Source organism: Salvelinus namaycush, chromosome 27 (assembly GCF_016432855.1).
Source record: "Salvelinus namaycush isolate Seneca chromosome 27, SaNama_1.0, whole genome shotgun sequence".
NCBI classification, from domain to species: Eukaryota; Metazoa; Chordata; class Actinopteri; order Salmoniformes; family Salmonidae; genus Salvelinus; species Salvelinus namaycush.
The window spans coordinates 11,636,456-11,646,718 of record NC_052333.1 but is presented as its reverse complement, the minus strand read 5'-3'; the positions used below and the strand labels follow the sequence as shown (position 1 = coordinate 11,646,718).

At 43.1% G+C, this 10,263-nt stretch overlaps 1 protein-coding gene across 2 annotated transcripts in view; it reads right to left on the bottom strand.

Annotated features, from left to right (window-relative positions):
• Positions 1–587: 587 nt before the first annotated feature.
• The window catches only part of LOC120022827 (protein lifeguard 1-like), a 29,504-nt gene continuing 19,828 nt past the window's right edge, over positions 588–10,263 (bottom strand). For both annotated transcript variants that reach the window (XM_038966840.1, XM_038966839.1), the window contains 2 exons: positions 4,703–4,846; positions 588–2,939 (listed from right to left, as the gene is read on the bottom strand). In XM_038966840.1, the coding sequence (XP_038822768.1) occupies positions 2,790–2,939; positions 4,703–4,846 (294 nt within the window). In that variant the 3' untranslated portion in view covers positions 588–2,789. The remainder of the gene's footprint in view (positions 2,940–4,702; positions 4,847–10,263) is intronic.

Sequence of the window (10,263 nt, the reverse complement as noted above, 5' to 3'; positions counted from 1 at the left end):
CTGCTTTGCCACTGATCACAAAATCCATGTTTATTTTTAAAATCTTGTTTAGTGTTCTGGGGCAGCATGGGTTGTTCTGGGTCTTATTTATAGTGGGTCTGCCACCAAATACAATCCCCCCCGGACCTTCCTGCTTCATAGACAACAACCCTAAGGGCAATAAAATAGGGGGGTGTGGGGCCATCCGTTTGAAATGTTCAAACACATCCCCCCCAGTTCAACGAGGTCCCTACACATCAATCATCATGACAACTTCAAAGGAATAGATGCAGTATAGACATACATTAACACACACTCTAACACCTGACAACAAGAACAGGATGCCCTTATTTGGGCATAACCACGTGACACCTTCCCGCCAGGATGTCCTGACCGGATGCCCATATTTGGGCATGTTCGCATCATCCAGACATAGGGTCATAAATCAAACGTTTGACGCGCGCCGTCTACTTTATTCTCTCTCCCCTTATATTAAAAGCAGTTTAACGTGTAAGCACTATTATAGCGTTTACATCAATCAGTGGTTCAAACCACACACGATCCAAGACAATTTTCTGTTGTAACTGATGAAAAGCAAAACAGCAGTGTAGAGGAATACAATTCCAGTTCAATTTTAATGCGAATTTACAGTGCAAACAGAACTACAAAGCCCAAAATTACTCAACACATCAAACCACTAAGGAGTTATATATATATATATAAGTTAGATAAAAACACAAGTTAAATCAACATGGTTAAAACAGGGCTGTAGGCAGCACAATAACACTATCATTATATCATTATGATTACTCTTCATTCCACGTGTCTCAAAGAAACAGCTAGTGCACTGCCCAGTGTGCAATCACAGCACATGCAACAATGGGAAAGGGTCGTGCAACAGGAGTCAAAACATAACTGAACTCAGAGATTCAAAGCTTTGATGTGGTTTTCAAAATGGTATTCATATTAGTGGATGTAACTTAAGCGTCTTGTGTTTTGTTTCAATGGAGAACATCAATGGCTTGGTCAGCATTGGTAGTAGTGGGGTGTTAAAACTAAGAATGTTCTCTCTAGTGACTAGTGTTAGTGATTCTGTCTGTTTTCAGCCTCTCCTTATTCTACATTTGAGTCTTCAAGTATTTACATTAATCCTTCACGTTTGAGCAGGAAACCTCAGAATATACATCACTCTGCATCTCAAAGCCCTGATTTCCAATTTAAAGCACTCCTTTTGACCAGAGAACTAAGTAGGAAAGTAACACACTAAGTAGGAAACAGGGTGCCATTTGGGACGCAAATGGTGAATAATAAACTTCCCTCTCCTGGGAGGACCTTTCACCATGCATCATTCAGAAGGGCAGAAAATGTAGTGTTGAGTATCCTTCTCATTCACTTTCAACTTCACAGCAGCCTTGCCTTCTACAGCAACTTCAATAAATAGATCATTAATAACTTATGTCCTTCAATCTCCGTGTCCATCTATCTACTACAGCATGTCAGGTTTTTAAAATCACAAGCAACTAGTGATATTTTTGTAACATCTGTATAAAAGTGTTCAGAAATTCCAATACTTCAACATTTCACATTAGTAATAATGGAAAAAAAAAAATCAACACTATAGTATTTACTATACATAAAGATAAAGAAACAAATGAGGAATTAGTAAGAAAAAGGGAAAATACGAGGGGGAAAATAAATCCAAAATAAGCGGATGGTACATTCCACACTTTGCTTAGTGTTGGGGGTGGGGGGGGGGGAGTCAGGGATTCCATAAATATATTCATGCGTATTAGTGTATAAGTCACACATCCATGTTAACAAAACAAACGTCAGTCACATTTTATTCAAGTTTTGGTCTTTGTAATGGTTAGCTATGCGTAGTGATGTCATTAGTCATATACTGTACATTGAGTGAGCATATTGTTCTCCCTTCAAGCATCACAGCCACACACTCCCCGGGCATGCCTAGAAAGAGCTGGTTAGGGAAGTAAGTGTCATATACAATTCCCATAGATCTATGTACAGCTACGGAACAAGAAGGCCAGGAGAGGTATCATCCCTCTGGAGGGTTTTTATTCATCTATTCAGCTCATCTCAGCTGTGTTTCAGGTGCCATGCAGAGTTCATTTACATTGGCAGGAAAAGGAGGGAACACCAGAGGGAGAGGATATAGCAGGAAAGGTGTTTCTAGAACGGTTTCTTCCTTATAAAGCACTTGCCGCCATCACAGCACTGCTCTCAGATAGCATAACTCTCTCTTCCCTCTCAATCGCTCTACAGCACTTAACCTACAAGGCAAGGCAGAGCGTCAAGGAGAGTTCCATAGTGTTTGTTCAGCTAATGTTAAGAAGTGCTGTACTAGCTAGCTACCATCTGTGTAAGTAGAAGCAGATTGCCAAGGATGACAGAGCAAGCAGAAGGCATTAAAAACAAAACAAGGAATGTTAAGGTGTAACGTCTGTCACTGTAGTAACATACTTCAAAGGAATTTTACATAAATAAATTAAAAAGTATGCCCTTTGAGGCACTCTATGACAGGCATGCTGCTAAAGTAGCAGACTAAACTAAATTCCGATTTACACTCAACTGGGTTTAATCGGCTACTGCTAAAGGTGACAGAACACATTTTCTGTCACCCAATTCGTCTCCTGAAGGGTGTGGGGTGAAGGTGGGGGAGGTGTAACAGAGGAATGAGAGCAGGAACAAATCATACAAAGACAGCGAGGGGAAAGAGCATCATTCATTCTTCCACACTGAGGAGAGGTTCCTGGATGCCTTCCTCTCCCTTTCCCCTAGAGGGAGCCACTCCATCACTCGCGGGAACGGCCTACGATAGCCAGGATGTAGAGGAAAATGTTGATGATGTCGGTGTAGAGGTTGAGAGCGGCAAAGATGTACTCCTCTGGACTCAGAGCCAGCTTCTTGTTGCCCAGGAGGAGCTGGGTGTCCACAGCCAAGAACTACAACACAGAACATGGAGTCAGGAATAATTATTTCAAGGCAATCAGTCACGTAGGAATGAATCGTAACTCTTGCATACAGATCTGAGTATTTTGGTATTTTTTTATTAGGATCCCCATTAGCTGGTGCAAAAGCAGCAGCTACTCTTCCTGGGGTCCACACAAAAAAAGACATTTTCTGTATTAATATACAAGAACAGAAATGGCACATGTAGCCTACATATCAATAGATACACACAAACTCTCTTGGTCAAATAGGGGAGAGTAGGTACATCATCAGGATTTGCAGGTTAGGATTCAGCCCGTTATGCTGATGTTTTTCTAAAGCCTCAAGTTCTTAAAATGTTAACAGTGATGTTCTGCCATACTGCATTAGCCTGAAATCATCATATAGACTATACTGAATAAAATATCAATCATTTAGTAATGTTCTCGTCTTTAAATGGTCTTTCTTCATCCCCGCTCTCCTTCGCGTCCCACAACCATTGGTATTCATCCCTCTCTTCGGTATATCCCTCTCTTTCATCTGTCCTTCTCCCTCCCTCCCTCCCTCCCTCCCTCTAGTATGTCTTATGTCACCGTTTCCATGCTTTCCTCCAGGTATCATTAAAGGTCACTGGGCCCGCTTTTCCACCCCTTCTCTCCATATGTCCTTCCTTATTTTTTTTAGGCAAGTCAGTTAAGAACAAATTATTATTTACAATGATGGCCTACCCCAGCCAAACCCAGATGACGCAGGGCCAAATGTGCTCCGCCCTATGGGACTCCCAATCACAGCCGGCTGTGATTCAGCCTGGATTCGAACCAGGGACTGTCGTGACGCCTCTTGCACTTAGATGCAGTGCCTTAGACCGCTGCGCCACTCGGGAGCCTTATTCCTCCATCCTCACCAACACGCTGTCCTCTCCCCACCCCCTCTCTCTCCATCCTCACCAACACGCTGTCCTCTCCCCACCCCCTCTCTCTCCATCCTCACCAACACGCTGTCCTCTCCCCCATCCCTCTCTCTCCATCCTCACCAACATGCTGTCCTCTCCCCACCCCCTCTCTCTCCATCCTCACCAACATGCTGTCCTCTCCCCCATCCCCTCTCTCCATCCTCACCAACACTGTCCTCTCCCCATCCCCTCTCCATCCTCACCAAACCAACACACAGTCCTCTTCCCATCCCTTTTCTTCCCTCAGAATCCCTTTATACTGCCTTGGTTTAAGGTGAATGAGAGTTTTGGTGAGTCTGACTGGCTCCCATCACTGACTGATGGCATCACTAAGGTCATTTTCTTCCCTTTTCGAGTTTCCAAAATGTAGCACCGTTTTTTAAATTCTTGCTTCGTTCCCACTTTTCGACTCTACAGATGAAATTATCTCAGTTTTCCACCACTGCCTGGGCCCAGTCAAACAGCAGCCTGATAACCCGGTCACATGTCCAGACAATTGGACTCAGTCAGTTCCTGTCCCGCTGAGCTTTTATGCTGTTAGAGCTCAATGTGTATAGCCCTGCCTCAACCTTCTCATTTTGCAACCATCCCATTGACCATACAAGAAAAATGACAGATGTACTTGATAAACAATAGAGACCCTCTAAAATAAAGCTTTCTCTTCCTGGGATTAAACTATGCCACGTCTCATTAATACTTATGCAGGTGACACAGTGGTGGTGGATGAGTTGACTGCCCCCCCTTACAAAGCTGTTTGAGCAATTTGAATGAAAACTGCTATTCATATGCAGCCCATTATTGATGCAGTCAAGTGACTCTACTTACACAGGTAAAGAGCAGGGCTCCCAGGGAGGCGTAGACGATGTGGAGGATCCTGTGGCGGATGAAGATGCAGAGGATGGAGAAGAGCAGCAGGACGATCAGACACACGAACAGAACGCCCCGGCAAGAAGTGAAGTCATACTTGCTCTGGATTGGGGTAGAAAACAAGGAAATTAGGGATTGTCAAGGATTGTTATTGAGTTGAGGTTAAAGCCTCCGCAAGTTCCTAAATTCTCACAGGTTCAGAACATAGTTTCTCAATTGTCAAGGCTATGGGCTAGCATGTGTTAGTTATAGCACGCGATAATACATGATAGTAATAGTACGTGATAGTAATAGCACGTGATATTTACAGTACACGACAGTAAGTGATATTTTCAGTACACGACAGTAAGTGATATTTTCAGTACGTGATATTTACAGTACGTGATATTGACAGTACGTGACAGTAGGCGACAGTACGCAATATTTACAGTACGTGATATTGACAGTACGCGATATTTACAGTACGCGACAGTAAGTGATATTTTCAGTACGCGATCTTTACAGTACGCGACAGTAGGCGATCTTTACAGTACGTGATATTTACAGTGCGTGATATTACGCTATATTTATAGTAAGCGATGGTAATAGTAGGCGATAGTAAGCGATGGTAATAGTAGGCGATAGTAAGCGATGGTAATAGTAGGCGATAGTAAGCGATGGTAATAGTAGGCGATAGTAAGCGATGGTAATAGTAGGCGATAGTAGGCGATGGTAATAGTAGGCGATAGTAGGCGATGGTAATAGTAGGCGATAGTAGGCGATGGTAATAGTAGGCGATAGTAAGCGATGGTAATAGTAGGCGATAGTAGGCGATGGTAATAGTAGGCGATAGTAGGCGATGGTAATAGTAGGCGATAGTAAGCGATGGTAATAGTAGGCGATAGTAGGCGATGGTAATAGTAGGCGATAGTAGGCGATGGTAATAGTAGGCGATAGTAAGCGATGGTAATAGTAGGCGATAGTAAGCGATGGTAATAGTAGGCGATAGTAAGCGATGGTAATAGTAGGCGATAGTAGGCGATGGTAATAGTAGGCGATAGTAGGCGATGGTAATAGTAGGCGATAGTAGGCGATGGTAATAGTAGGCGATAGTAGGCGATGGTAATAGTAGGCGATGGTAATAGTAGGCGATGGTAAGCGATGGTAATAGTAGGCGATAGTAAGCGATGGTAATAGTAGGCGATAGTAAGCGATGGTAATAGTAGGCGATAGTAGGCGATGGTAATAGTAGGCGATAGTAAGCGATGGTAATAGTAGGCGATAGTAAGCGATGGTAATAGTAGGCGATAGTAAGCGATGGTAATAGTAGGCGATAGTAGGCGATGGTAATAGTAGGCGATGGTAATAGTAGGCGATGGTAATAGTAAGCGATGGTAATAGTAGGCGATAGTAAGCGATGGTAATAGTAGGCGATAGTAGGCGATGGTAATAGTAGGCGATGGTAATAGTAGGCGATGGTAATAGTAGGCGATGGTAATAGTAGGCGATAGTAAGCGATGGTAATAGTAGGCGATAGTAAGCGATGGTAATAGTAGGCGATGGTAGGCGATGGTAATAGTAGGCGATAGTAGGCGATGGTAATAGTAGGCGATGGTAAGCGATGGTAATAGTAGGCGATGGTAAGCGATGGTAATAGTAGGCGATGGTAGGCGATGGTAATAGTAGGCGATGGTAGGCGATGGTAATAGTAGGCGATGGTAGGCGATGGTAATAGTAGGCGATGGTAGGCGATGGTAATAGTAGGCGATGGTAAGCGATGGTAGGCGATGGTAAGCGATGGTAGGCGATGGTAAGCGATGGTAAGCGATGGTAAGCGATGGTAGGCGATGGTAAGCGATGGTAATAGTAGGCGATGGTAAGCGATGGTAATAGTAGGCGATGGTAAGCGATGGTAATAGTAGGCGATGGTAAGCGATGGTAATAGTAGGCGATGGTAAGCGATGGTAATAGTAGGCGATGGTAAGCGATGGTAATAGTAGGCGATGGTAAGCGATGGTAATAGTAGGCGATGGTAAGCGATGGTAATAGTAGGCGATAGTAAGCGATGGTAATAGTAGGCGATAGTAAGCGATGGTAATAGTAGGCGATAGTAAGCGATGGTAATAGTAGGCGATAGTAAGCGATGGTAATAGTAGGCGATGGTAATAGTAGGCGATGGTAATAGTAGGCGATAGTAAGCGATGGTAATAGTAGGCGATAGTAAGCGATGGTAATAGTAGGCGATAGTAAGCGATGGTAATAGTAGGCGATGGTAATAGTAGGTGATAGTAAGTGATAGTAATAGTAGGTGATAGTAAGTGATATTAATAGTAGGTGATAGTAAGTGATAGTAACAGTAGGTGATAGTAAGTGATAGTAATAGTAGGTGATAGTTATAGTACGTGATAGTAATAATATGCAATATTTATAGTAGGTGATAGTTATAGTAGGCGATAGTAAGCGATAGTAATAGTAGGTGATCGAAAGCGATAGTAATAGTAGGTGATCGAAAGCGATAGTAATAGCAGGTGATAGGTGATAGGTATATAGTAGGTGATAGTAGGCGATAGCTATTGTAGGTGATAGTTATAGTAGGTGATAGTAATACGCAATATTTATAGTAGGTGATAGTCATAGTACGCAATATTTATAGTAGGTGATAGTTATAGTAGGTGATAGTAGGTGATAGTAAGTGATAGTTATAGTACGTGATAGTAATAATATGCAATATTTATAGTGCGTGATAGGTATAGTACGTGATAGGTATAGTACGTGATAGGTATAGTAAGTGATAGTAATAGTAGGTGATAGTAATAGTAGGTGAAAGTAATAATACGCAATATTTATAGTAGGTGATAGTGTAGTAGGTGATAGTGTAGTAGGTGATAGATATTGTAGGTGATAGTTATAGTAAGTGATAGTTATAGGTGATAGTAATAGTAGGTGATAGTTATAGTACGTGATAGTAATAATACGCAATATGTATAGTAGGTGATAGATATTGTAGGGATAGTTATTGTAGGTGATAGTAAGTGATCGTGATAGTAAGTGATAGTTATAGTATGTGATAGTAATAATACGCAATATTTATAGTAGGTGATAGTTATAGTAGGTGATAGTAATAATACGCAATATTTATAGTAGGTGATAGTCATAGTACGTGATAGGTGATAGTTATAGTAGGTGATAGCAGGTGATAGCTATAGTAAGTGATAGTTATAGTAGGTGATAGTAAGTGATCGTGATAGTAAGTGATAGTTATAGTAGGTGATAGTTATAATATGCTATATTTATAGTAGGTGATAGTTATAGTAAGTGATAGTTATAGTAAGTGATAGTAAAAGTAGGTGACAGGTGATAGTTATAGTAGGTGATAGCAGGTGATAGCTATAGTAAGTGATAGTGATAGTAGGTGATAGTTATAGTAGGTGATAGTAATAATACGCAATATTTATAGTAGGTGATATTTATAGTAGGTGATAGTCATAGTACGTGATAGTAAAAGTAGGTGATAGGTCAAATCAAATCAAATTTTATTTGTCACATACACATGGTTAGCAGATGTTAATGCGAGTGTAGCGAAATGCTTGTGCTGCTAGTTCCGACAATGCAGTAATAACCAACAAGTAATCTAACCTAACAATTCCACAACTACTACCTTATACACACAAGCGTAAAGGGATAAAGAATATGTACATAAAGATATATGAATGAGTGATGGTACAGAACGGCATAGGCAAGATGCAGTAGATGGTATAGAGTACAGTATATACATATGAGAAGAGTAATGTAGGGTATGTAAACATAAAGTGGCATAGTTTAAAGTGGCTAGTGATACATGTATTACATAAAGATGGCAAGATGCAGTAGATGATATAGAGTACAGTATATACATATGAGATGAGTAATGTAGGGTATGTAAACATTATATTAAGTGGCATTGTTTAAAGTGGCTAGTGGTACATTTTTACATAATTTCCATCAATTCCCATTATTAAAGTGGCTGGAGTTGAGTCAGTATGTTGGCAGCGGCCACTAAATGTTAGTGGTGGCTGTTTAACAGTCTGATGGCCTTGAGATAGAAGCTGTTTTTCAGTCTCTCGGTCCCTGCTTTGATGCACCTGTACTGACCTCGCCTTCTGGATGATAGCAGGGTGAACAGGCAGTGGCTTGGGTGGTTGTTGTCCTTGATGATCTTTATGGCCTTCCTGTGACATTGGGTGGTGTAGGTGTCTTGGAGGGCAGGTAGTTTGCCCCCGGTGATGCGTTGTGCAGACCTCACTACCCTCTGGAGAGCCTTACGGTTGTGGGCGGAGCAGTTGCCGTACCAGGCGGTGATACAGCCCGACAGGATGCTCTCGATTGTGCATCTGTAGAAGTTTGTGAGTGCTTTTGGTGACAAGCCGAATTTCTTCAGCCTCCTGAGGTTGAAGAGGCGCTGCTGCGCCTTTTTCACAACGCTGTCTGTGTGGGTGGACCAATTCAGTTTGTCCGTGATGTGTACACCGAGGAACTTAAAACTTACTACCCTCTCCACTGCTCTCCCGTTGATGTGGGTAGGGGGGTGCTCCCTCTGCTGTTTCCTGAAGTCCACAATCATCTCCTTTGTTTTGTTGACGTTGAGTGTGAGGTTATTTTACTGACACCACACTCCGAGGGCCCTCACCTCCTCCCTGTAGGCCGTCTCGTCGTTGTTGGTAATCAAGCCTACCACTGTAGTGTCATCCGCAAACTTGATGATTGAGTTGGAGGCGTGCATGGCCACGCAGTCGTGGGTGAACAGGGAGTACAGGAGAGGGCTCAGAACGCACCCTTGTGGGGCCCCAGTGTTGAGGATCAGCGGGGTGGAGATGTTGTTACCTACCCTCACCACTGGGGGTGGCCCGTCAGGAAGTCCAGGACCCAGTTGCACAGGGCGGGGTCGAGACCCAGGGTCTCAAGCTTGATGACGAGTTTGGAGGGTACTATGGTGTTAAATGCTGAGCTGTAGTCGATGAACAGCATTCTCACATAGGTATTCCTCTTGTCCAGATGGGTTAGGGCAGTGTGCAGTGTGGTTGCGATTGCGTCGTCTGTGGACCTATTGGGTCGGTAAGCAAATTGGAGTGGGTCTAGGGTGTCCGGTAGGGTGGAGGTGATATGGTCCTTGACTAGTCTCTCAAAGCACTTCATGATGACGGAAGTGAGTGCTACGGGGCGGTAGTCGTTTAGCTCAGTTACCTTAGCTTTCTTGGGAACAGGAACAATGGTGGCCCTCTTGAAGCATGTGGGAACAGCAGACTGGGATAAGGATTGATTGAATATGTCCGTAAACACACCAGCCAGCTGGTCTGCGCATGCTCTGAGGACGCGGCTGGGAATGCCGTCTGGGCCTGCAGCCTTGCGAGGGTTAACACGTTTAAATGTTTTACTCACCTCGGCTGCAGTGAAGGAGAGCCCGCAGGTTTTGGTAGCGGGCCGTGTCAGTGGCACTGTATTGTCCTCAAAGCGAGCAAAAAAGTTATTTAGCCTGTCTGGGAGCAAGACATCCTGGTCCGCGA